Source organism: Strix aluco, chromosome 2, assembly GCF_031877795.1.
Source record: "Strix aluco isolate bStrAlu1 chromosome 2, bStrAlu1.hap1, whole genome shotgun sequence".
Classification (NCBI taxonomy): domain Eukaryota; kingdom Metazoa; phylum Chordata; class Aves; order Strigiformes; family Strigidae; genus Strix; species Strix aluco.
In genome coordinates this window covers 33,632,083-33,659,776 of record NC_133932.1, presented here as the reverse complement: position 1 = coordinate 33,659,776, position 27,694 = coordinate 33,632,083, and the positions used below count along the sequence as shown (strand labels likewise).

Genomic DNA, 27,694 nt, shown 5'->3' with positions numbered 1-27,694 from the left:
GGATCAGCGTGGAGATATGGTGAGGCTGCGGCTGCTGGTGGAGTGGAAGGCACAGGAAAGTCACTTCTGGTGTGAAGGCACAGGAGGGAGGAAATGTGGCTTTCAAGAGGACTGAAATTCAGGCTCCCTGATATTTTTAACACCCATTTGAATAAAACTTACTTTATCTGGTAACACAATGGGGGCTGTGTGCATACGGACAAAAGCAGTGCTGGGAAATTATTGGGAAAGGGTGGTCTTTCCTGCAGCTTGGAGATTGCTCCATTTGTCTGATAGATGCCAGTCACGTGAATTCAGGAACTGTTGTGGGCTCAGGTGGGCTGAATAATACACTTGTAATGTGGACATAGGTGAATATGGTCAGTGTGTCCACAAATACACCATGTCCACATTTACTGCAATTTTTATTTTCATTTGGGCTGGGAATGACGCCACAGAAAATATCAGTAGCTTTCTCAGCTACTAAAATCATCTACCACTCTTTAAATTTAAAGAGGAAACTGGTTATTTTCTTTTAGGACTATTTTGGGCCACATACCAACGTGAAGCTTTGAAATGATGGAATGACACTTACTACTGCTGAAAATATCAAGTGCTGTGTAGATTTACTGTGTCTTCGTTTGAAGGTGTGGCTGATATTTCACCAACCCGGCATTTCTGAAGAGGTACAGCTATTGTTTCAGGAGAAGTTTGCATTTCTAATGCATACTTTATAATTCCTAAAAAAATCCCACTTAATACTTTAGCACTGTATAATGTTTCATTTATGTGACTATACCCTGCAGTAACTGCTACAGGTAAGAAAAATATTCTTCTTATAAATATTAAGGCAGAACATTTTATTAGTGACCTTCTTTTATAAAAAAGGCATTGAACCAGAGCTGACAGTAAGCAGTTTTCCACCAGCGCTTTGGTTGTGCTTCAGTCGGGTGGCATCTGTAGTGCTCTAATAAATAGCTCTGCTGGGTGACTTTCCAGTTAATGTTTCACTTCAGGCTAGGCAATCAATTTTTCTTTTCTGGTGAATGGTTTATTCACTGAAATGTGGTTTGTGAGTTTGGGACAGCTAAGATACTCTGGAGCCAGTTATAAGCTGCGGAGGGCCACAGTCAAGTGATACTGTGTCGTTGGAGCTCCCAGGTGGGATTAGGCAGACGCGCAGCAGGATCCAAGGCTCAGAGTGGTTGCTACAACTATGGATTTGACTTAAACTCACTTAGTATTTTCAACTCAAAATTTAATTTTCCAGATAGACTAACAAAATAGAGAAAGAGTAGCTGCCTCTCCCTCACCCCTGCACTCACTTGCTGCTTTCCATCCTATACCCAAGAGGATGTCACTCCTCCAAAACTGGGGAGGTCCACATGAATATCCTCTTCCTGGTGAGCCTAAAATCTCCCAATTTCCCACCTCTCCTGTGGGAGGCACCTTCACAGGAGTCTTTCTTGAGTTGCTACGTTATCGGATGTTCCTGGAACAGTTGTCCTCAGTTTGTCTTGTAATTAGTTGCTTATGCTTTTCATATAATAATTAAATATTGAGGCACTAAGAGAAAGTGAAAGCCTGGTGCTGGAAAATTCCCACCTAGGATTTGGAACACCTCTCCATGCTCCTTCTCTGCCGATACTTTTGGAATCATTTTCAAAAGAAGAAGGAAACTGAAGCTCTCTTTGGCAGTCTGCTCTGGAGGATGTTAAGGAGCTCAAAGGTACAAGACCCACAGCTGGTCATCTGGCAGTGCTGGCTTTGTACTAATTACAGATAGGTTATATGTGCCAGCAACAACATTTCACCTTTACTGACCGTAGTTTACAAAGCCAGAGGAGAACTTGAACCAACTACTGTGCCTGCCAAACTATGGAGGATTAGTCCAGCAGCATCAATTCATTACTTTTTTTCATATTGCTCAGGAACAGCTTGAGTTTCGCATCTTTTGAAAGGACGAGATCTTTCCCTTGACGCAACTGTGGTCCATGGGCCCCACCAAGGTAGGTCAGTTCATGAAATCCAGGGCAGTAATCATCTCCTGAACAAGCCAGCTGGATCCACTGGGGTTGCTCAGTGCATAAGGCTGCCTCTTTGCTACATGATCATGTCCCATTTGACTACAGTTTTTGTTATTCTAGAGGCAAAGCTTAGTCTGTGTAAGAGAAATGGTTGTGCAAAACTTGTATAGTCTTCAATCCTTGCCCATTGAAATGTGTCTGATAGAGAGATCACAGTGGCTTGTGCCTGCAGCTCCTGGGGCCAGCACCAGTCACACTGGAACAGTGGGGACCTGCCTGCTGTGTGTCTCTCTTGTCCTGGGAGATCCCACACACATGCTGGGGGCTCCCTGCATTCAGGCAGGTCTCTCTGCTTGAGCCCAGTACCAGGGACTGCTGCCTGACTTGAGGCCATTTGCGAAGGGGAGCGGGGAAAAGGCACAGTCTGTTTTAACCTTGCCTTACTTGTTTTGTCAGGATGAAATTACTATGAATACAACTATTTGAATTTATGATTTTTTTAACCTACCCTTTTCTGCCTGTGAACATAAATCATGTCCTTTTGCAGCCTCTTGTTTTGCCACATGAGACAGTCCTGTTGTTTTCACCTCTCAGAGTGAAGCTCTATGCTTCATTGTGTCTGACTTGCTTTTCTTGAAGGTAGTCTGGCCTGTATTAACCTTTGCCACAGATGACGAGGATTGCGCATGTTATTCTAGATGAGGTCAATGTCTTCTGTGGCAGCATCCACTCCTGTTTCTGCTGGGCAAGTCTTGCTTGGTGCATCTTTTGATTACATTTGCTTTTCTGTTATTTTTTATCACATTGGGAGTTTATGGTGCTCTGTGATCAATATGAGACAAAAGGTCTCTTCTGTATTGTGACTTTTTCTAGCTTTGTGTCATCATCCCAAGTCACTGGTACATTTTTTTCATTGAAAACATTAAAAAATCTGGTCCCTTGAGCCAGATAATTCTCCTTTCAGCGCAACCTCTTGGCAGAGATTCTTATGCATATCATAATTCCTATGACAGTTTTTGTCATCTTCAGCTTGACCAGTAGTTTCCTGGAAAGATATCTTATGCCCTTTCCTCCCCTGGAAAATGGGTTATCTTGATGGAGAAAGCAATCAGACTAGCGTGCCATAATCCATATTGCGTTTTATTAAATTTCTCATTTCTTCTTGTGTCATTCCCTGTTCTGTCTCTCAGATGTGCTCTCCAGCCTTGTATGCCGTTGAGGATGGGTATACATACAGATGGGTATGTCATTGCTGGGATCACTTGTTCTCCAGTCCCAGGCAGGATCCTGATCCGCAGGTTTTAATGTAAAAATTCTTGTCCATATCCATGTGGTTGCATGCACCACTTCTCTCATAGTTTTGGGATGCAGATGCAAACCTCCTGCTGACTGGCACATTTTAAACTCTTTGAATTTTGCTCCTCAGATACCTCAGACATGGTGATTCACATGCCTTGCTCCCCCATGCCCTTACTGAAAAAGAAGGCAAAGCATTCACTTTACTTTGAGGCCACACTTAGAGCTGACGGGTTTCAGCTTTCCATTGTGAAGCTACCTTAGCCCACCTTCTGGTAGCTTTGGCTTTTCCTCTCAAAAACATCTGCTGATCAGTCCTTTTCCCTGCTCTGTGGCAGGGCTTTGTGCTTCCTGCCCACCTCTTCCCGGGGGTGGGGGCTCACCCCTGAGCCCCGAGGGTGTCTTCCCCTGGGATTACCACCCTTCATAGGGTTTGCCCCCTCTTAATTAAAGAAGCAACACCCAGTGTGTGGCCTTTGGTGTAATGTGTTCCTCCCGTGGGGAAGAGCTATCAGCAGGAGCTGTGTCAGGAGATGTGATGTACGAGTTGTGACTAAAACCGGTAAACCCAGATAAACTTAACTGTGGTGCGGATAGATCTCTGCGACGGCGTTTGAGTGATCAGGTTCTGTCAGGACGTGCAAGATAAAATCTGAATGCTTAATTTAACTTTGACAGTGCCAAGCTGGTACAGACCAGCCGAGTTTTGCATGAATGTTTTCTTTCTGTGTGCTGGAGAAGTGGCGAGGGCTTATACTACGGTAATGCCAGGCTGAGAAACCTGCTCTGTTGCGGTTGATATCATCACGCTAGGTGAAAACAGCAGCCATTTGGTCATATGCTCACTTGTGTCTCCTCCCAGGCTCTGAATAAACAGTAGTTATAATTCCCAGCATTGGGTTTTGTGAAGCAGGGCTGCCTCTTCACCTGGGGCTCCTTTTTGTTTCTCCCGTCCTCTCCAGCAGCCCCGGCGGGAGCAGTCAGTGCAGGCTGAGGCTGATAGTCCTACTGGTAGTCCTGTTTCTTGGCCTGGGTGAACTGCTGTCTCAAGCATCTCCACCTGGCCCTGTCCTGCCAGAGCAACCTGTGGCATTGCCGACACATCAGACAATAAGCTCTCTTATTTTCAGGAAGCGTGGAACATTTAATATGTGCTTTCTGCTGGTTAAACATGGCTTTCCTCCTTGGAGTCAGACAATGCCTTTTTAAATTGGGGATATGGCCATCTTAGGTCTTTCTGCAGGGGATGAGAGCACTATATTCAGGCTTTGCAGAGAGGAAAAGGAGCTGTGGGGAGTCTCCCTGGCGTGCCCAGGATGCACAGGAGGCAGGCTGCCAGGCAGGAATTGAGCCCTGCTCTGCAGTGCTGCAGCTGCTGGCCTCTCCATCCTAGCCCGGTACACCAGCCCTGGCAAACAATTTCAGCGAAGGCTGAATCTTGCGAGGTACTGATTTAAAAGTAGGAGCTCACAGAGAGAGATACTGGTATCAAAACTTCTGCAAGGCATGCTATAAGCTTAGAAGGACATCCTCTGCTTCAATAGTTTTCCTTATTATGCTTCCCTTGTGGCCTCCTCGTGGAAGTTGTTACTCTTATGTCCTTTCTACTAATTATATAGCATACCTTATAACGCTTTTGTACCTCAGTGAGGTATCTCAATTCTCTGTCAGAGAAAGTGTGACCAAAATGTGAAAGCTACTGTGATAGTATGTGCGCCTGAGTTTAATTTGCTGCCTGTTTTTCTGTAGATCTCTGGAATACGTCTGTGCTACTTAAGTCTGGGTATCTAAAATTAGATACTTGTCGGCATATCTCAGGCACCGTCTTAATGATCTGTGTGAGGTCTTTGGCATTGCTTGAAAATCAGATTACTTACCTCTGTGCTTAAATGAGGATATACACTAAATGCTTCCTCTCCAATTCCCCCTCCCCCAATTATCGGCCTTAATGTTTTTCCACAACATTTTAATCCTTCACATCCTGACTCAGTGGGTCCCCAGTCACTCAAGCCAAGGGTTTCAATTTTCATTGCCAGAGACCGTGGCACTGGGTGGTTCTTCTGTGCGTGCATGGTCTGCCGTGTTCCATACCACTTCTCCCTCCTCCAGCTACCCACCCCCGGCTGCACAGTGAGTGCTCTGATGGATCCGTTCCGGGCTCTGTCTCCTGGTCTGAACATTTTCTTGTTACTTCTAAATAAAGTTTGGTTTTAATGCATTTGGCACGTCCTGTCCTCACTGTGTATCAGCAGCTCTCTGCTCATTTGGCATGAGCAGAAAGTCCTTTTCAAGCAAAGTGTAATAACAATAATGTATAACCTAAAGGTAAATAAACAAACTGCACCTTATTTTTATTTCAGCTGCATTTTGGGCATTCTTTTATTTTTTTAAGTAAGACATAAATGCACACGCAGTCCTTGTAGCTACCTTTCTGATTCTTGTCCTCCATGGAGGCCAAGTGGGCTCCTTCTTCCCTGCAGCTCCCTCGTGACTTAGCGCTGGCTGCAGCTCTCCGGAGTGGGTTATAAAACCCCTCCGCTTCCCAGGATGCAGCGCACAAGCTGCTGTTGTCTGCCCCACAGGCTCCAGGGAGTTGCCCTTGTGGCTTCCCATAGATTTGCTTATGTCTGATGATCTGAAATTAGAATCCTTCCCCTGCTTTGCCCTTTTCTGTAAACGTGTAAAACCTTGCAGATTTCCCCTAGGGAAGAAAGGGGGATTTTCCCACCATTAAAAATAAAAGGAAAGGGAAAGAGAAAGACTTAAAACATGTTCAGATACTTGTAAAAATGATTAAAAAACAAACCAACCTGCAACTGTGTCAATTATTCACATCCCTGTATAAATATAGAAACCCTGAAGAGGGGGCTTTCCCTTGGGCTACCTGCTCTTCTCTTCCATTAACCAAGGCCCCACGGTGCTTTGTCAGTGCCATGCTTCTGGTTTTGTTTTCTTTAGCTCTGGTTTGGGAGTGGTTGACTGTCAGCTATACGGAGGTTGTAAGTCTCCTAACGGACCTTCCTCCCTCCCTCTCTCTTTTTGCCTTTTCTTCCATCCCTTAGAAATTCTCATATGTGTGGTGCTACAGCTGGAGGAACAAGGCTTCCCACATCTTTGTTTTATGAGTAGTCCACAAAGAGGACGTGGATTTATTTTTCTTTGCCCTCCTCTTCATCTGGAGCAATCACCCAGCATTGTTCTCCTAACCATGACAGACACGAAGGTTGAGTGTTAGTGAAACGGTTGCAGAGAGGTTTTGCACTTCCAGCTCTGCTGGCCAATTCTTGCAGATGTGCGGATGGTCTCCCCAACCTTGTCTGAATGGTCATTGTCATCAGACTCCAGTTTCAGGAGCAGCTGTTCTCTTTGACAGGTAGTAGAAGCTGTGGTTGGTTTAAAATTAGTTTTTCACACAAACAAGAGGTTTCTATGACATTTTGTATGTCATAGAAAGAAAACACAAAAAGAAGTATGATTGTCATTTATTTTCACTGGTTTAAAAGTCAGCCAGCTTCTGCAGTCGGTCTCAGAGCTCAGTGTTGTATGTAGTTTTAGTGACTACATCGAGAACAGGGAAGCTTGGAGCATTTCCAGATTACATGTCTGAACCCATGCGTGCACCCAGCCCTGTCATGGAAAGTCCTCTTTGACAAAGCTCTGACATAGAGTAGCCTCTTCCCATCCATCCATCCATCCATCCATCCATCCATCCATCCATCCATCCATCTCCTCTGGGTTGCAGCGTTTCATTTTGTGGAGGGCAGCCCAGGGGTATGGGATAGGGAGAGCCAGAGTTGTCAGGGCATTGGGATCCTAGAGCATTTACCTCCTTTCTCAGGGTAGGTGATTTGGCAGATTGATTTTGGCAGCAATTCATATTAACTAGAGGTAATAAAGGCTAACAAAATGTTGCCTCCAGTTACAAATAAAGGGCCTGATTCTCCATTTCAGGAGACGGGATCGAACACTGGAGTTACAATGGCGTGGAACTGGAATCGTGGGTGGGGAGTACAGCCCAGAGCCACTGATAAATATTGAATAGTTCTTGTATGAAATGACTACTGCTTTCTGTCTATGTATATACATCCTGATGGTTTATGGTAGCACTACTGAGGGCTTCTCAAAGCAGGTTGAAGATTTGCTTAATGACCAACTGATCTCACATCTGCAGTTACATTGGAAATCTGACAAAAATGATGTATCATAAAATCAAAAAGTAAAAATAGAATTGAAGGAGAGCTGTTGTCCTTCTAGCCAACATTTTATGTTCACTGGACAAGAGGGATATATATACACACTAATTTTTCCTTGATGGAAAGGAAGGGTTCTGCTTGGAAAAGGAGGCTTTTAGAAAGCTACGGCTTCCATATTTTTCATGCATTAATGTTAATGTCAAGTGTCCGCAAGCAAAAAGAAAACAGGTGTGCTGGTTTTTTTCTTGATCTCTTGGCATTGCAAACTGCTCCCAGCATGTGAAAGTCAAACCTCCCTTTGCTGTACCTAGAATCACAGGTAGCAGATGTGATGAATAACAAGGTGCTCCTTTAATATATTCTTCTTCCTTACTATGCATTCATTTAATCCATTCATGGTGGTTTGCTGCAAGCTTCCTCAGTTTGGATTGACTGAAGTTGCTGTGTGATGAGCCCTGTGGGAACTCCTTGGCCTGATTTTTCAAGGCGCTGTTTTGTGGCTATGACATAAATACAGCTGTGCTACTTCCAAACCTTCAAAGAACAAGAGGAGTTGCATTGACGTATGTAGACATTGGCATACATGCATGCATACGTGCATCACAGATGTACGTGTATATGTGTGTGTGTGCCTGCATGTTTGCAGGAGTCAGCTCTAAGACTGAGTATTTTGTCTTGAGCATAGGAGTTTGAAATTCTTTATTTAATGTTTCTTTTTTAATGAGATGAACTGTTCCATGTGTGAATGTTTACAACTCTCTGTCTACCGTGAGAACAGTTACTGGTGAATTACTGGTGGTCTGAATGTGCAGTCAGGCTGCATGGACAGAGCAAGTGTCTGCAGGAGCAAGTGTGTCCAGTGCAGGGAAGGACTCTGTGCTGGGAAGCAAGCGACAGGGCTGAGCTCATGTTTGCTTCTCTCTTTCCTCCTGATGGAGGAGCATGGGCATCCCCTTTTGCCAAGACTTTGTTGGAGGGAAGTCCTTGTCTGAGGCTGCTTCAGCACAGCAGACCTCCAGAATTTCTGCTGCAGCAGAGCCTGGACTGTCGGGGTGAACTGGAAAGCATGGGGGTGAGGACCGTCCCAGTGTATATTAACGGCAGACAAAGAGAAGTACGAAAAATTGATGTTCTTCTTGAAAAGTTTCATTTGGGAAAGACTCTCCAAGTTGTGAAATAGGAATAGGAACAAAGCTTTTCAGGAAAGAATCCATGGGTAATGATAAATCCTTCTCTTCCAGAGGAGCTGTGCATGCACGGTACTCATCTGTTCATGGCAAAGGATGTTGCCAGCCCTTTAAATGTACTGGAGTGTAGTGAGGATTTGGATAATGTAGTATCTGGTTGTAAACATCCAATTCGTATCTTCCCACCTTTTTAGCAAATGAGTGCAAGAGAGAATGATCTTTGTTGGAGGAGCACAGGTACTGTGTAGAGCGGGTGGCATTGTAGTTGGTTTCTCACAGAAGTGACCAGAATTTGCTTCAGCCCAGAGCAGATTTTTCTGAGTTACAAGCTCCTCAAAAGCCTCTTCAGGATGGAAAAATTGATAAAATGCTTGGCTGCATCTATTTTTTAACTCTTTTGGACAAGTTTTCTGGGGCAGCAGCAGGCAGATCTGAAAAAAAGATGGTTGCAGTTCCTTTTTCTTTGGAGGTGAGGAATGCACTTTGCAGGGTTGCTCGTCGTGTGGTGGATGCAGGTGGGAAGCCTCTTGCCTGTAGGACCTTGTTTGTTCAGCAAGATTCCCGTCTTGCAAATTATTGGCAGCTGGCATGGTAATGAGTCCATTTCAATATAAATGAGCTTCATTTTATTAATTTCTGCCAGCTCCTGAGCAATTCATGAACTGCTTTTCAGATCTCAACCAACAGCTTGGGGGAAGAGGGGGAGGTGGGGAGCAGAGAGGGGAACATGAAGGAGGAGAAAGAAAATGAGAATGTTTTTAATTTAGAAAGGAGCCGGTGACTCTCATCTCTTTTGAGAATCCAGCCAAGAGTGAGGATCACAATTTCCCCACCAAGCAGCTCTAATAACATGAAGGGCATCAGTAATCTCTTCAAGGATTTTGTTCCTTGAGACTTTTGGAAAAGTTTATAGCTCTCAAAAGTCTGTGTGCAATGTTGAATTGATGTTGCTGGTGTTTGGATAGGAGAAGGAGGAGTTGGATGACTTGAGAGCTAGCTCAGGCAGCGCACCCAGCCCTCTGGTGAGTTTGTGATTCTTGGTATCTCACAGGACTGGAGCTTGAGCTGGTGTACTTGCAAGGGAGCTTGCCAGTGGTATCAGGCCAAGAAAGGGCTGGGATTTGGTACCCACATGAGTGCACGCATGTATGTAACTTGAGGACTATTCTTATGACTTGTCTTAGGTCTAAATAAGCACAGACTGATCTCTTGTATTCATGCCTTAGTGAATGCAATTAACCCGACGATCCTTTCACCGTGCACAAAAATGCATGTAAATGCCCTACATATCTGATTCGCCCTTGAAAAATGTTAATGAAATCCCTGCTTGGATAACCGCCCTTTTTGTAAATTAGACAGTCTGCGCAGAGAGATCTCCTCTGAGGTCTTCCAGTTTCAGGCCTGTTCTCTGTCCAATTCGGTCCCCGCTTGCTGCCAGAAGTTAAACCCTGGTTTATTGGAAGGTGCCTTTCTTGATGGTTGTCTTCGAATGCAGGCACGTTTTCAGACCTTAAGTTTTCTAGCCCTGCCTGAGACAATCAATCCTCAGCAGGGACGTGTCTATGGGGATTTTTATTGTACAAAGTAGTGGCAAGAGGAACTCTCCACGTTCTGTAGTTTGGGCTGATGGTGCTTGACTGGGTTTTTCATTTATTCTGCCATCATCAGATTTCATCATTTGAATTTAAGCACAGCATTCGCATGCTGTATTGCACAGTGTTTCTTACATAACTGATGATAACAGGACCTGGCAGAAGACATCCTCCTGTATAGCCGTTCCTGCTAACCCTTTGTCTGATTTTTTTTTTTTCTTCCCTCTTTCTTCCCAGGTTTTTGGCATATAGTCATAGACTCTGACGTGAGAGTAATGGAGTCGCTGAGTGGCAGGTGCTGACAGCTTCTGCAGTCCCAGTAACTGTTCATTTTGGTATCATTTGCAATTCTATACCTCTAAATGCCACAGCTTTCTTGGGGAAGGTTGCGCTGGATACCAGTACTGCCTCAGAAGGTACATGTGTGTCCATATATTTTTCTTTAGGAGTTTGCAGTGCTGTATAATGGTTTGCGGGGGGCGGGGGGGGGGGGGGGGGGCGGGGAATGGGTAAGCTGCATGTGGTTTATGGTTACACCCATTTAGCAATACAAAGGCATTTGAATGGCTATCAAGCAGCTACTGATGACATCCCTTCCTCCCTCTCCTCTTATTTGAATTGCCTGCAGGGCCTTTTTGGAGTCCATCCCATGCTTTAACATATGCGAGAGCAGCTTACAAAAAAGAAATGGCTGGTTAAAAGGTTCTGATTTGAAAACAATTAAATATGCTGCTGGAGTTACAGAGAAACTCAAAGGCTTACTGTGGAATTTCAGCCTCTCTCTTGCCCTTTTGAAAAAGCACATTTTAATTACAATAAAATGTGTATGTTCGCACTTGGTTATTAGTCTTGTACATTTTTCTATGTGGTTCTTGTAAGTTCAGTAGAAATCTTTGTTGTTGGCTGGCAGATTTTAGCAAAAGTTTATTTCTGTAGACTCATTGCTTGCTGTGGATTTAATCATTGTTCTGGTTCTCACAGCCTTCAAGCTCTGCTCCAGGAGAAAAATACAGATTTGTCATCAGGGCCTCCCACTAGAATCTAATTTTAAATTTGCAATCTGTTGTCTTGCGAGGTGCTTCAAATTTGGTTGGAAAGTTAATATATTTCAGATTTTCTTCTGGAATCTAACAGCCCAACTCTTTGTAAGTTTGAGAGTTAGTAGCTTAGGTTTAATTGAAATGAGTGTTTTGGTTTTGTAATTATTTTAGGAAATATTTAATGTCAGGGTTAAGGGGAGAGAAAGGAAAATGACTGTTCTCAAAGAAAATTATATTCTTTGAGGGGGCCAGCATCAGTGGTCATCTAGAATATGATCATCCTTATATGTAACCATTTAATATAAGACTCATCCAGCAAGAACTTAGCAGTTCAGCTAGAGGTCAGTCTGCTTGTCTGGGGTGGCTGATGTGGGGAACACTGTTTTTTCCAAAGCTTTCCTGCAGAATTTGTGTTCTCCCTGCTGGTATCCTAATGTTGGTATCAATCTTAAGTTTTGGTTTAAAAAAAACCCCAAACAGCTCACACCCCTCTACTGTCTCTTGATGTGCAAGCTGTCTAAAAGGTGACTTTCCTGGCCCCTTGAAGACTTCCACAATTCTTACATTTTTCCCTGCTCTGAACCAGAAAGGAGCAGATCTTCTGGTAGAGAGAGCCTTTTCCCAGACCAGCGGGTGGCCCGATGGTCAGGCCAGCTCTTGAGGATGTGGAGAAACAAGTTGCCACCCCTCGTTTGCCTGACTTGGGCTGCAGATACAAATCTCGATCTTCCGCGTCTTCGGCAAGCAACTGAGTCACTGAGCTGGTGCCTCTTCCAGGAGACGTGCCTGTCTCCCTGCTTCAGTTTTCAAATCTCTCCCTCTTGGAGCGGAGGAGCCTTTCATCAAAAGCAGTCTGTTCCCACGAAAAGTTTGGGTTTTGATGAATCAACATTTTCTGCTGAAAAATTTCCAACTAATTCTGCTTGCAGTGCATGGTCTGTGTGCGCTAATCTCTGCTACCTTCGGAGAGTAATTCAGAACAGATTTCTGACACGTCGCAATCCTTGGTTGAGCGCGACAGACCTGTTTAAAGCATCAAGACGTGTCACACTTGATTTATGTTGTATCCTGGTGGTACCTTGATAGGTCTTTAATGGTCACCTTTGGATTTGGCGGGTGAACTAACAAGGGGAGCCTTTGTCCTACCAGCATTTGCGTGCAACTCCCATTAACATTACTCATTTTCTTAATTTGATACAGATTTTTTTCACTGAGTGTGCTAAATTCAGTTAAGCCATAGACAGGCAGCATCTGGCAGTTGTAGCTGGAGCAGTTTAAGACATTTCTGCCCCAGGGTGTCTGCCACTGCCCCTGGGAGGAGGAGGTTGGGGCTCCCCTCCCCTGCCCAGCACCCGCTCCTGCTAGCTGAGGATGCCAGCATCTGCTTCAGTGTGAATTCAAGTGTTTCAGGGCTGCCTTTCCACATCTGCCTGAGCTGACCTAACAGCTCATTGCTGCCAAAAAATAGGAGACGTGCCACTCACTGTCCCCTCTTCCCTGGCTCCTGCATCACCCTGCAGTCGTGCTGCCCTGTCCTTGCCCCGCTGTGTCCCCAGACAGGCACCCTTGCACTGCCTCTGGCACGTGCCAGTTCAACTCATTATCTCAGCAAAAATAAACTAATAAAGTCTTCTTTGGGTTTTTTTTTCTGGATTTATTTTCTGCTGCTTTAGTGGCCTTGGCTGCATGAGCACCTGAATTGGTTCAGGGTAACTGCAGGAAATGCTCAGCCAGGAATGCAGAGGGGAGGCAAAAATGGGGGTGAGAAGGTAGGATGGGGGTTCCTTCCAGGGGGAGCCATTGGTCTCAGGCACCCCACAAACGGTTACCCTCAGCGGGGTCGACTGTCCTCACCTGAGGGGGGCTCAGGCCCATTGAGTCCTGCATCTCCCAGGGGAGATGGATGGCCTCTGCCAGAGAATGGTGACAAACCGCGGGGATGGCACTGTCTTGTATTGCTGCAGCTGGATCAGCTGCACCATGTCTGCCTGCAGCCCTTGTGCACCCACTGCGCAGCGTTTGTGCAAACCCGCAGCGTAACACCGGTGAGATCAGTGGCATTAGGGTAAGGACTCTTCCTGGGTTCAAGGAGTGGGCTAATCACGGGATGGATAGCCATCTGTGAGATTTGCAAACGCATCCTCACCTGAAGCGCCAGTCCACAGAATTAGAAAGGGACAGCTCTTTGAAGTCTGACACTTATTGCCAGTATCTAGCAGATACTTCTCATTGTGTGAAATCACTCGGTAAACATTCCTGCCGTCTGCGGAGGAAAGACTTTCCTCCTTCCATGAGAGCATTTCTAGCGGCATTACTTCCTTACAGGATGCAGACTGAGCTGCTGCTCCTTTCCTCGCCAAGTCATTTGTGGTTCTCTTACTTTTTGGCTGAAATTTTGGGCTGAAATTTGGGTGAAATTTTGCCTGATGTGCATGGAGACGACATCGAGGTGGTGGCACAGGGCTGCTTTCCGTAGCTGTGCTGCCCAACGTTTTCATCAGCAAGAGTGCCTTGCCGTGTGGTGTGCAGGGGATGCTCCTGCCCTTCGGCAGCTCTGTTTCTGAAGGTAAAGAGCCACTCTTTAATCATTCAGAGTTTCAAGAGGACTTTTAAAACTGCTCTTTCTCCTTAGATAGGTACTGAAGCAATGGGTGCATGGCTGGAGACTGGGGATAAATGGCTGCATGCTCTGATGGGCTTTGCAGCCAGTGGAAATCCTGTCGAATGAAAGTGTGGTTAGCAAGAATCTCAGAATCAGAGCAGCTAAAAGCATTACCCTGAGAGGGTGTCTTTTGCAAGATGGGGAGTGTTGAGGTCTGGTTTTAGACATCAGTGTGGAAGACAAAATACAGTTTTTGTGCTTTAAAATGTTTTAGAAGCAAAATCTAGCTGACATTTGTTTTTCAGTCTGGTCCATGTCAAAGGACTGTAGCTTTTAAGGAATAATAAACTCTGTCTAGGGATTTATAATGCTGTCATTTTTTTAGATTAAAACCTGCTCTCTCTTCAGCGCATTTATTTTTCTAAACGATGCATGATAACCAAGTCTCATGACAGTCAATGGGAGTACAGCCATTAATTTCAGTAGACGTAGGGTATTTCCTGGTATAGGTTGCTTCACATGCAATTATATTTATTTTAGATACAGGAATGTTCAGATATTTATGAAGGTGCTTGCTGCTCCAGCACTGAACAGATTTTTAGCCTCAGACACAGCCCCCTTAGCTGGGTAGAAGGGCAGAGAAACGCAGTCCTCTCTCTGTGGTCAGAAGTATCACTGCAGAAGTTCATTTCTAACGTATGTGCCCAGGGCAGCCGACACCAGAAGTGCTGTGCCTGTGTTTAGCACAAATGATTCCTCGCTTTCTATGTAATTTATGTCGGGCTAGTTCAGTTCTGTGCAGCAGTGATAGTGTGTATTTAGACAGCGAGGGAAAATATATGATCACATCTATTCTGCCAGCATCTGGCTCAATACCCATTGGTGCGTCTTGTTAAAGGAAACTGCCCTAACAAATTAAAAACTCCAGATTATTTTACTGTCAGGTCAGCTTTTTTTTTTTCAACCAAGACTAATAGAAATATCTCAAAATGATGAAGTTTTGTCTTGGAATTTGTGTTCAAGATTACGGACTATTTATCTAGATATAATTGTCTGGTGTGTAATTCAGGATCTTCTATTTAATTTTGAATGGCTATGTACTTTAACATTTACTTTTCTTGTTCTTCTTCTTGCTCTCTGGCCAGAAAGAGCAAATACTACTGATAAAATATTTCTGACATTTGTTGAGTGAGGTCACAGACCTCACAGTGTTTTCCAAGCCTGAGTCCAGATCGTCACTCCCATCTTCTGGATGGGAAACCTGTTTCACGGTGGGATGTGCGCGACTGAATAATGCAGAAGGCTAGGTACTGAGATGGGGACAGAAACCCAGTCCCTGTGTCCCAGCTCAGTTTTCCCTTTGCTAGATTAAAGTGCTTAGATCTAGCTATCTGCTTCAGAGTGAGTAGGAAGGAAAGGTTATTTTTGTATAGTCTGAGTCACTCGTGCTAATTTATTTTTCATAATATGGCTTTCTTCTGTGGGGATCTCTGTACCTGCTTAATGTTGCACTGTTTTTTTGTTCCAGAAAACAAACCTACCATTAGCTTGCTGCCAAACAGTTGAATTTGTACTTTGCTATTTGGTGCTTCAATTCACAGTTCCTAGCTAAAAAAACCCCAGTGAAATCTCAGATAAAGGCATCTGTCCACTTTTTGGCATCTTGTTACATGCAGACAAACAATAGCTGTTGATTTTTTGTAGTGTTGGCTGGAATTGTGAAGTTAATGCTAAGAGTCAAGTAAATCTGTGCAGAGCTGAGATTGCCAGTGCGCTTTGGTGGTAAACTAGCTCCAGTTCACACCAAGTTTCAAGGTTCAATCCTTCCCCCTTCTACATTCTTCATTTACCCCAGCATAGCTATCTGGATTTTTCCTACGTACTGATTTAACTGAGTTGTATTTGTACGTTTGCTGGTATGGTTGCTGGCTCCCTTAATTAATTCTGTGGGATTAGTTGCTGCTGTTAAAGCATGTCCTGAGACACCCAGTGGAAGCTGTGGTGTAGGTTTCGGGACAGGTTCATTAAGAAAAAAAAGCTCTTTTGGGTGTACTGGGGCGTCCGTGTGTCTTCTTGCCTGTGTGTTTGGTTGCCGCCTTTAACGGTCCCTGTGCTCTCCCCTTGCAGACTGTGACGCCATGGGAAACGCGGAGAGCCAGAGCGTGGAGCATGCCTTCTACGGAGACAAGCATGCCAGCCTGGGCCGTAAGCACACTTCCCGCTCGCTTCGCCTCTCCAATAAAGCCTCTCGCCGGACACGACATGCTTCCTCTGGAAAAATTATCCACCGTAACTCAGAAGTGAGCACCCGCTCCAGCAGCACCCCCAGCATCCCCCAGTCCCTGGCAGAGAACGGCCTGGAGCCCTTCGCCCAGGAGGCCAACCTAGAGGACTTTGGAAGCCCCATCTGGGTGGACCGTGTGGACATGGGCCTGCGGCCCGTGTCCTACCACACCGACTCCTCTGTCACCCCCAGCGTGGACAGCAGCACCGTCCTCACCGCTGCCTCCGTCCAGAGCATGCCCGACTCAGAGGAAAGCAGGCTCTACGGGGATGAGCCACCTTTCCTGGCGGAGGGCAACGGGAGGTCACATCGATACGCAACCAATGGGACAAACTTCATGGAGACGGCCAGCTTCAAGAAGAAGCGCTCCAAATCAGCCGACATCTGGCGCGAGGACAGCCTGGAGTTTTCGCTTTCTGACCTCAGCCAGGAGCATTTAACAAGCAATGAGGAAATCCTGGGCTTGGCCGAGGAGAAGGATGCTGAGGCCGCCCGGGGGACAGAGGCCAGTGGCAGCCCCCAGCCGCTGGTTGCCTGCCAGCGCGCCAACTCTATGAGCGACCTGTATTCCCCCAAAACCCCAAGCGCTACCATCAATGGAGGCCCGCGAAACGCCTTTGGAGGGTACTGCCGGAATTTAGTGTCCGACATCCCGGATATCGGGAGCCATAAGATGTCATCTGTTACTGCTGAGGATGCGCCTTCCTACAGTAATTACAACACGCTGCCCTGCAGGAAATCCCACTGCCTTTCCGAAGGGGCCACCAACCCACAAATTAGCCATAGTAACAGCATGCAAGGCAGAAGGGCAAAAACTACTCAGGTAAGGCTTTTTTATTCTGTGTAAGATGGAAGCATGTGGCATTCAGTAAGCCGTGTCTGTAGATGAAGATACTCCAGGTTCTTCCAGGCACTGTTTTCCTTCAACACCCCCTTTCCAGAGAGGGGGCTATATCCAGGAAAGAGCTGAACTAATCAGTCTCTGGAGCTGACTTGATCCCGTCACTGCTCTCTTCCTTATCTGCAACTCTGGGCCTTTTCCACTCTTCACTGCCTCTGGAAAAGATAAACATGCATTTGCCAGCTAAAGATTTTCCTGTGTGTTTTGCAGTGTTGACGGTGTCTTTTTTTCCAGGGTAGCTGCCAAAACCGATCACTCCACTCGGGGAGCTCACACACACTGGTTGTGTCTCCCCTCTGCCCTCCCTGCCCCGTCACCGTCCCCTGCCTGCACATGTGCAAGCACTCCTCAGCTCTCATAGCTGGAAGCAAAGAAGAAACCTGCGAGTGTTTCCCCTCCCCTCCGTCGTAAACACTCGCTGGGCTGAAATGTCACTCTTCTAATTAGCTGACATTCACGTCTGTGCAAAACGTCACCTAGAAACAGTGCTGACCCCTCGCAGGAGACTGCCGGTCCTGCAAGCTGCAGTGCTCACCTGCTGTAAACTGAAAAATGATGGGGGATGTAGATGTATGGCGAAGATGCTGCTTCTCCTAGCCACAGAGGACTTCATACCCTTCATCCTTTTAATAGACAGCACAGAGCCAAGATGAGCTTTTCTATATGGTGCCCGTCCCATGCTCCAAACACCAGTCCTGTGACCTTTGCTTTGTAGGCTGCTGTTGGGTCTATATTGTGTTTTGCTCTGCTTTTCTTGGCTGTGTTCTGCCTGATCGAGTTACACAGCATCGCCTTGCGCTGCAAGTAGCAATTCTGCCTACAGTTAAGTGTGAGACTACTCCTAGAGAGGGGGAAAAAGGAGCTACAAATCCTGCCCACCTGTACAAGCTGTGTGTGGCATACGCATTGGAGACATATTGCACTCATTTTAAGTTCATTCATCTGGCTTGCTGGACCATCTCAGAGCAGTGGTCCAGCTGCCTAACAGAAGATGCTGGCTGTGGCATTTTTTACCTGCACTGTTTTCTAGCTGTGGGCACCAGCTCAGAAACATGGCTGGGGGACACAATAGTCTGATGGCACAGGTCAGAGCTGTGTACCAGATTGCATGCTTCAGCGGCTCCCCTGATTTTATTGCATGGTGTTTCTCCTACATATGCCATGCAGCATACACACATTGCGCCGCGTGACCCAGAAAAAGAAAAAAGCATCACGTTGCATCAAGGTCGGAGGCCATCAGGCTCGTGTCCTGCTGCCAGGCTGAGCTGCTGGCAGGACACCAGCATTAGAGAGACCAGCCTGGGCAGCATGAGTCAGGCAGGATGCAGCGTGCCACAGTGGCGGTGTAAGGGTGCAGAAGGCTGTTGGAGGGTGAAAAGAGCATGTCCCCCCCAGTCGGCTGTCACTGACTTGTGAGAGCTGATGGGAAGGGGTTGCTGAGTGACTTACCGGCTGTGCTTGATCTGTGGAGATACACTGCTTCTAAATATAAAAATGACATGCTAAAACAGATGCTGCAGCGTCCCACAACAGCAGCTTTGTACTCCAAAATCAGCTCTTTATTTTTGGAGGTATTTTTACAGTGCGAGCGCAAAAACCCTTTGGTGCTCCATCAAGGCAGCACAGGATAAAAAGCAAGAGAACAACAACAAGCAAAAAAAAGGATGTTACTTGGCAGCCTTGAACGTAACAGCTTTCATGGAGATTGTTAGGTGCAACTGCTGCCTCCAGCCCTCTTTCAAGTGTATTTAAGAAAAAGAGGACGGTGTCACTGGTGTACAGTGAAGCATTTGTTTTTCTTCTTGGTGCCTATCTTGGCTTTAAGAAGATTCCTGTGAGGCACTTAGTGAAAGTCACAAATTTGCGTAGCATTTTGCGAGGCCTCAGCCATACCCAGGGAAATCACTCTGTGGGGCTGGTTTCACTAGATGTATCTCCTAAGCTTGGAGACAGTGGCTATAAGGAGACTCAGCAGTGATTATTACCATGTGTAAATTCAACAAAATTAAAGCTTTGGAAAGGTCAAAATTCCCTCCAAGTCTTTAATCCTAGCAGCATACAGTAAGTATAAGATACTTGTCAGCAATGAAGTCATGTTAGCCCAAGCCTACCTTCAGCAAGCTTAGGGAAATTACTATCATTATGTGTTTGAGAGAGAGTGAAAAGGAAGTCCAAATTTGCACACGAAATAAAAGGACTAGTTCCTTGGTGAACCTGATTAGGTGACTTTGGATGGGGTGAGAGGAGGGAAGCTACCAAGCTGTCCCTGTACCAGGTCCCCAGTCCGACAATATCTCAGCACTTTCCTCATCTTTACTCGATACCCCTGGTGTGAGGTCAACATAATGGTTACCCTACCTGGGAGTGTGGAAGCTGAGATGTGGAGCTGATGACCTTACTGCCTTGCTGTTAATGTGCTCCTTGGCACTTCATTGGTCTGTGCCAGCCAGTACTTGGGCACAGTTTGGGCAATTTTGTTTCCCTCTGCCCTTCCCAGTCTTTCAACACTTTCTGAATGGCTTCACACTCTTGATGACCACCTTGAACATTGCCCCAGAGCCTGCCATATGTGTCCTCATGCTATAAAACATTTCATGCTATAAAAACAATTTAGTGGACTGAGGCAAAACTTTCATGTTTTTTCCAGCCTTTTGAACTGCCTTCCCCCATCCCAGTCCCACAAAATAATAATTATGTCTTAAGGCCACAGGAGCACCACACAGAGGTAACCCAGGGCCAAGTGTAATATGATGTTGGACACAGTTTTCCCTTTTGGCCTCCAGGCCAGTGACCTGTCATTGTCCCTGTGTTATTTAACAGTGCAGAGGTATCTCCCTTGTTCAAAGTCACCTAATTGAGCCTCATAGCCAGGAGTGAGCTTTCTGCCCAGATCACTGTTGCCCATCCTCACAAGAATTTGGGTTTGTATTTGCCAGTGGGTTTTTTTCAGCCTTTGGAAAGTCGCAGCTGGGATGTTTGCACAGTTTTTTAGTCTCACCTGCCCTGGTGCTAGAAGTGCTGGAAGGTCCTGATGGTCACTTGTAGGTATCTTTTGACTAGTCTAGTTCCTGAAGAGGTCCCTGAAAGCAGAAGACACTGAGCGCAGGGTAAGTCTGAGACCACACAATGGGCTTGTGCCCTTGTGTTTGATCCCTGAATCCAGCCACTGTTATGTGCATATTCAACTACATGCATATACATCATCGTATTTTCTATATGGGCTAAATTTATTAGAAGTTGCCAGTAGCTGTAATTTTTGTGGTATGCTGACCACTGCTACTGGAAAAATGCATCACTGAACGTATCACAGAAAGGAGGTGCCAGAATCACAACTGTACATGTTTTTTTATAATGCCTTATCCATGGGTTCTTTACAAGTATGTGATTTACATTAAAGACAAAAAAAAAAAGAAAAGAAAATCTCTCCCTTCCAAATTTAAACCTTAAATTGAACTGTGGGAGTTGCTTTCCTGTAATTCAGGAGAGCTTTTTAATACTGGAGAAACAATTATATTCAATATGCACAAGCGATTAATATTCACAGGCTGGGTTTGGGGCACCCACGCAGCAGTTCTGGTTTTTGTAACATTTTAACATTAAGGGTTCAGATCTGCTGAAGCGAGACTTCCCGGAGAGCTCTGCTGGGATCCTGTTTGGCTTTTGGAGCTGATGTGATGTAGGTGGAAAAAGCTTAATTGGCTGACATTTTCACCCATTTTTGCTTGAAGGGAGACAAGCTCTGGTTGGATACAGCTTGTTCTGACTGTGGGTTGTGAGATCCCCAGGATCCTACAACCTGCTTGTTGGGTTCCAGATTTTGTGAAATGGCCCTGTTATGTCCTGCTTGCAACTAAACATGTGCCTGCAGGAGACTCCCTCCTCCTCCTCCTCCTCCTGGTGGATGTTCAGAAACAAGTGTAACCACATGCTCCCCTGCTGTTAGGAGCCCCAGTTGAAGTTTCAGGAGCAGAATTAGGGAATGGAAACCTTGAGATATGGTTTTGTGCTACTTCCAAGCCCATCTTGCCACCTCCTTATTCCGTGTTCCCCTTCTGTGGATAATTTATGACTGCTCTTTTCTTTAGATCATCAAATAGGGGGGATACAGCCTTGCATAGGGCATGAACCTCTTTTGACATTTCAAACTCTACTACAAAGAGTGAAGACATCCTGCATGTACAGAAGATGTTCTGGTCATGCAGAAAAATCTGCTTGCCAGGCAGCATATCTATTCGTGGGTGGTATTTGCTTGGTGGGGCAAAACATTAGGAGTAACTCCTGATAGGTGTGAAGCTGTGGGTGGACTGTCTTTTCTAGAGGAGCAGTGGTGTTTTACAAGCAGTATTTAGAACATGGTGTGACTCCTGTGTGCATTAAAATCCAAGGAGACACGGTGGCCTAAGTATTTCTGCATGGTCAGCCACTCACATACAAGAAGGGTAGCTTTATAGTCCAATTTGTGATTTCCTCCAGAAAGCTCAATTCCAGTGGTGCAGTCCACATTTTTTACATAACTTTTGAGAAGGAGCAGCGAGATGTCCCTCAACTCTGCAGGGAAAGCAGAGGTTTTTACCATGTGCAGTCCAGTGTTTGCTGTGAGGCTGAGCGGGGAGAGAGTGAACAAACTTCCTGCCCAGGTGACTTGGAAACTGCACCTCCTTCAGCGCCAGCCCCAGACTATGTCCTTGGCGCGTTAAATCCCCTTTTGTCCGATTTTTGTTACTATTTTTAGGCCTCTGTAGGTAGCCTGAAGGAATTTGGGATCGCAAGCCTTTTAAAAAAAATCCTATATAAATAAATTTTGCAGAATATACAGGAGGTGAAACCAGGGGTGTTGTGGGAATTAGATCAGGACGTACAGAGAAACCAGTCTAAAATTAGAAAATCTTTCCAGTCGATATTATTTTTTTACGATCTCAGGGAATTTTGTAACAGGTTATAGTGTTTCATTATGTTCTGTAGGATGGCTAAACTCCAGAGAGCTGATATTTGTTTTTAAGTTGTGTAAAACTTTTTCACAAATGGTTTTGTAGCATAGAGGATATAACCTCAAAATGTAAAAGGATCACACTGGGTCAGTCACATGAAAGCACCATCCAGCCCAGTACCTTTTTCCCAAATACCAAGTGCTCAGGAAAAGAAGGAAAGAAAGGAATTGGGAGAGTATGGGGTAAACTCCTTTAGGGCATTCTTCCTGATCCCAGAAAATTAGTGATTTGAGTCCTCCTGAGCAAGGAATGTATCCAAGACTCATTGGGTTGACCTATCCCCCATGAATTCTCTTTTCTGAAATAATTTTCTTCTTCTGGCTTCCACTGCATCCTGTTCATTCCCTGCATAACACTTGTGACCTTACAGCCTGCTCTTATAGCCCTCCTCGGTCATTGTGTTTCCAGGCAGAGTATCTTCAGCAGATGAAGCTATTAAAGTAATTCTGTACATCTCAGTCTGTAGTCTGGAAAACATAGCTACTTTCAACGCAAGTATGATTCTTAACCAGATTGACCCAGACCTTTAATCTTAGTCGTTTGACTTCAGATGGAACTGAGAAAAGCAGTAAAGACAAAGTTGTGTATCATTAAATTATAATTAATGGCATATAGTTTAGCAAGTGCTGAAAAGTAAGATGTTACTGGTATTCAGTTGTATGCTGATTCGAGGCCCTGTTCACACAGTCCCATAGTGCCTTTCAGATGGAGGTCGTTCCCAAGGTCTCAGATATTCCCTGAGCCACACACTGAATCTCCCAAAAGCTGGAGATCCTCGAGTCAGATGGTTTGTCTCAGGTGACTCAAGGGGTTGAATCCCACCGAAGAGCACTGCTGAGCGGGTCATTTTGCTGAGCCTCCAGGCAAACAACCCTATTAAACATCTCTGTTTTCAGCTACTAGCCACAGGGCACCAAGTTAAAGGAATGGGTAGAAATGGGCTTGAGGGGGAAGGGGTAACCAACTTGTTTTAGTGGCAGCCCAACCCAAGCTTGCACCAGCGTAAACTGCTAGTGAATCCACATCTTGGGTCATGCTGGCTGCTGGTGTGGCAGCTCACAGTGGGTCTGAATGACTCGACCCACTTAATGGCTAGACCAAATGAGCTGTTTATGACCTCGCTAACTGGAAGGGATTCAGAGTGAGCTTGGAGGAAAGCTTGAATAGAGGGCTTCCGACCCAAACTCAGAAGTTGTCCCTGCTCTGTCACCAGGCTGCCCTTCCCAGATGGATGAGATTGGGTCAGGTATTGCCTGTTCAGGATATTTTAAAGCAAATTGCAGTCACTCCCTTCAAAGCACACAACTCCGCCCCAATATTGTCCGGGAAAGAAGCATGTGAATATGAGTGTTTTGGTCTTTGCTGGAAAATATTTTGATACTCTTTCGAAGATCTTAATTTGTTTTTCTTCCTCCACTCTTGGTCTGATGCCAATAGAAAGCAAATCAGCAGTCCTGATATCTGATCTAGCTTCATTCAGGCATGTTTTTTTAAACAGGAGGACTTTGTCATTTATACATCTGAAGTGCTTGTACCATTGGCAGTAATTGTATTCTCTGTAAAGCTATATACACTGCATGTTTTTAGTTTCAAGTACTTTCCACTTAAAAATCACAGACAGGTTGCCCCAGCTGCTTGTTTGCTGGGCTGTGCTTACTTAGATGGATGCAATTTGCAGTCGAGATCCTTTCCAGTGAAGTGCTCCATTGAAATGTTTCTTTTCTGAGAGCTTCAGCATGTGATCCTGTGACTAGTCATCATCCCAGATGGCAGACATTTCCCTGCTCCCTTAAGTTAGGTGAACACCTCCCAGATAATATGTTTTGATTTCAAGCTGCTGTTCTAGCAGCTTTCCCCCTTCCCCACTTCTACCCCCTCTATTACATTTCTCAGGAAGAATTGCCTCTTCTTGGCACCAGGCGAACAAAAGTAACCTAACCCTGTATTTTACTTTGAGGATTTTGGTTAGGCATGTTGCCATTTGTTTAACTCGAGCACAGCTATGTTGCTTGCATTAGTTTATGGTTAGCTCAATCCCTCTAGAAACTTTCTTCAGCTGGGTGGTCCATTGGGATGAAAGCAAGGTAAGTTTTGGGGGGTCCTCAGCATATCATTTGGGAACAAAGGAATTACACACTGCAGTGCTTAAGAACTGAGACTTCCTCCCACTGCTGAGGATGGAAAGTGGGCATCCACCCCAGATCTGCACAGGTGTCAGCAGCTCTGTGCAGGGACCATACTGCAAGAGTCTTTACTGGATTACGGATTGATTCTTGTTCACGGTATTATATACTTTAGCACCCCTTAAAAGTCAGTGCTCAAGCCAGGGAAGAGCCAGTGTGTTCAGGCCCCGTGGTAGTGCTTCATGCTGTTTCCTGCTAAGGGCCCTGTTGTCCTTTGTGCGTTCTCTCGCAGACTTGGATTTCTCTCATGTTATTAAAAAGCAAAATCAAAACATCCTCCCCTTTCCCTTTTCTTTAGCTCTTAGGGATGCAGAACTTATTTTCTGAACGTGAACACATCCCAAACGGATGCCACAACTATCCTGAGTCACTGAAAAGCTCTGCACAGTACCTTGTAGAGAAGGGGAAAGCTGCCCCATGTATTTCCCTGCAGCTTTATGGGTGACAGTTTCATTTTCGACATTTTCTGTCTCACAGCTGACAAGTCCTCCAGGGTTGTACTTTCCTGACTGCTACAGGAGTCGTGATAGCTTAACATGGAGTGAAGGAGCCCAGTGTAATACTGAGGTAACAGCCATATATATCAGAGTTGCCTGCAAAGGAAATGGGGTTGATGGGTGCTTGATACCTTGGTGTTTGTTACCTGCCTGTCCCGCAGTAACAAAGTGGATACAAATATTCTTCCCATATTCAGGTATCTTCTGGGTGCCTGGACCCAGTACGTTGTGTGTCTTTACAGGGTGCCAAATTACACTGTACAGCATTTACCAAGACAAGTTCACAAAGGAATCCTGAAACCAAAATCCATTGAAATCCATGCCTTAAGACTTTCCCAGGGATTATTGCCCAGAAACCTGTGACTGTGATTCATCCTTTCATAATGAGAGTGAAGCTTACTGCTAGGAGAAATATCTAGAGGTCTGGGCTAGTACCTTTTTTGTTGGGAGTAAATTCAGTTTCAGAGAGCCATGGCCAAAACCTGCTCGCTTATTAAGCCACTCTGAGCAGCTTTAATAACACATATAAGGGTTTGTTTTGTTTTGGTTTTTTTTTTAATTTTGATTTTTTCAGACATCTGAAGAACTGTTGCACAGGTGTGGTGAGTGCACAGAAGTAGGAACCAAAGCTGCTTGTACCTATCAGTATCCAATCTCTTTGAATTCCCCAAGGTAACAAACCCAGCATCTCGGCCTGATATCCACATACAAATTGCTGTTGGCTTGTAACTGTACCTCACTCGATTTGGGAGCCCTCCTAGGAGGTATAAACAGGATCCAACCAATCCAACAGAAAACTGCAGTTGGCCTGTGTTGGTTTGTGGCAGTCAATTTAGTTCTCCAAAGCTTGCTGTAAATCTGGTGCATCCTGACCAGTTCTCATATAATACCATCCTGTTATTCACAGGCCTGTAGATATCTTCAAAATCTCCTTTCATATCAGCTCTGAGCATCTGGTTGAGGGGCTTTGTTCATTGCTGCGGTAGCACATCTCCTTCGTGTCATTATTATAATCCCTCTGACTTTACAGTGAATTATGTGGACTCAATTCAGCACGTTTGTTACAGTCTTCAAAACTGTATTCCTCCCAGACAGAATGAGCTATGGAGTTGCTTTTGTGTTTCTCCATTGCAGCTTTAAAACCATTTCTCCCACTCTCCAGGTTTCAATTGCAATTTATGATTTTGCTTTGCTTCTTGGAATGTTTTGTCTCATTTCAAGACAGATCAATCTTCTAATGCATTCATTACCAGGTGTTCAAGTTACTCTGGAGAAAGGACTTCATTTTGATTTGGAGCAAGTTATACCTTAACAGGCCGCCTTGACCATCAAATGATGGTAGAGTCAGTACTGAAAAGAAAGGAAAATCCTTATCAGGCCAATCTTTTTCTACATAGGAGCTTCAAAGAGACACCAGGCACATAAAAGCATGCAAACCACCAGGCTGCTTACCCATCTATTTTCAATGTATTCTGTGGTGCTTGCCTAACTAGCAACCAGACAGGTTGTGTGCAATTTCAGGCTGTTGCTGAATGTGAATGCCTTATTGCTCTGTTGCTAAACAGGATGGGGAATGGAGGAGATGTATTCTCTTGGAGGGAGCCCCTTCCAAGAAAAAAACCCACTCAGTCACCTTTTACTAATGAGTACTTTTAATCTAATGGTTAATTTAGAAAGAAGTATTAACCACATACATAAGGGACTGTTTATATTAGGGAAGTAAGAGTTTTCCTACTAAATCAGTCCCATGTGCCTAAAGTGCCCATGAATCACTGCCGTCAAGCAGGAGAAAGTGATTCACCAAGCCATTTTAATAGTGTCTGTAACAGGGCTGTTGGTGGGAAGTTTGGTAAGTGCATCATTATTGCAAGCTCTCTGAATGTGTCCAGTCATGAGCCAGAGAGTTGAGCAAGGCTTATCCCATCCAGTGGTCTCTTGCTAGCAGAGGCCAGTACCAAGTACCTTCAAGAAGGGGACAAAGACACTTGGAACCTGGCCCAAAACTTTTTGCCTGATTTTTGCTAGCTCAAGGTAGACATTTTTTTCTAAAACAAAAGGGTTTTTTCTGTATATCTTCCAAATCTAGCAAGAATTTTTTTAACAAATGTGTCTGTAGCGGACATATAGAGGTATGAATATCATGTGAGTATGCAAAAGCTGCAGCACCAAGTACATTAGCTTGATGGAGCTTGCATTACAGTTTTATTCCCCACTGGCTTGCTTTGCATGAAACCCAGTATTCATGTGAGGAAAAAACATAAATTTAAGTGGATTGCTGATACTTTCACTAATATTTTACCCAATTGGTTTATCAGTTAAATTGTTCTCTGTATTTGAGGGTGCTGTGGTAATTCCATTTCATTACACTCGAATGCTATTTGGGCTGTTGTAGCTGTCCTGGCACGTGGCCTGCTTGCTGGGCCTTGCTGCATTCTTCTCAGTAACAACAGCACCATTTAGTCCATCTCTGGTTTCTCATTCCGTGGCATATCTCTCTGATGTCAGGCCTTCCACCTTTCCCTCCTCTTTCCCTCTATTACTGTCTGCTGAACCTCCTTTCAGAAACCCTGGGTATTTACAACTGATACGGTAGCACTGCCAGTGTAAGAAATGGTGCCACTCCTCCGTCATCTTCAGCAGCGGCAGGAATCCCAGATCCTGGTGGAAGCTGTGCTACTACTTACCGCCTCCTCATCAAGGCGCACAGTGCGGCACAGTCGCTACAGCCTGTTTAATTCCCTTCTTCAGCCAGTGGTCTTTATGTGGCTTTCTCCCTGCTTTCCACAGAGCAATCTTAAATTGAAGGGCAAAGCCCCCTGTTTATTTAGTTTGTTGTCTCTATGGACTAAGACCCCTTTTGTTTGCAAAATGCCAAGAACTGCTATTCCCACGACTTCCCCCATCTTTCTGACTTGGAGGAAATAC

The 27,694-nt window shown here is 45.1% G+C and overlaps 1 protein-coding gene across 7 annotated transcripts in view; it reads left to right on the top strand.

Annotated features, from left to right (window-relative positions):
* The window catches only part of TIAM1 (TIAM Rac1 associated GEF 1), a 189,141-nt gene that overhangs the window by 89,502 nt on the left and 71,945 nt on the right, over positions 1–27,694 (top strand). For 6 of the 7 annotated variants that reach the window (XM_074814195.1, XM_074814198.1, XM_074814193.1 and 3 more), the window contains 2 exons: positions 10,512–10,690; positions 16,044–17,023. In XM_074814195.1, the coding sequence (XP_074670296.1) occupies positions 16,055–17,023 (969 nt within the window). In that variant the 5' untranslated portion in view covers positions 10,512–10,690; positions 16,044–16,054. The remainder of the gene's footprint in view (positions 1–10,511; positions 10,691–16,043; positions 17,024–27,694) is intronic. The other variant, XM_074814197.1, reaches the window with a different exon arrangement.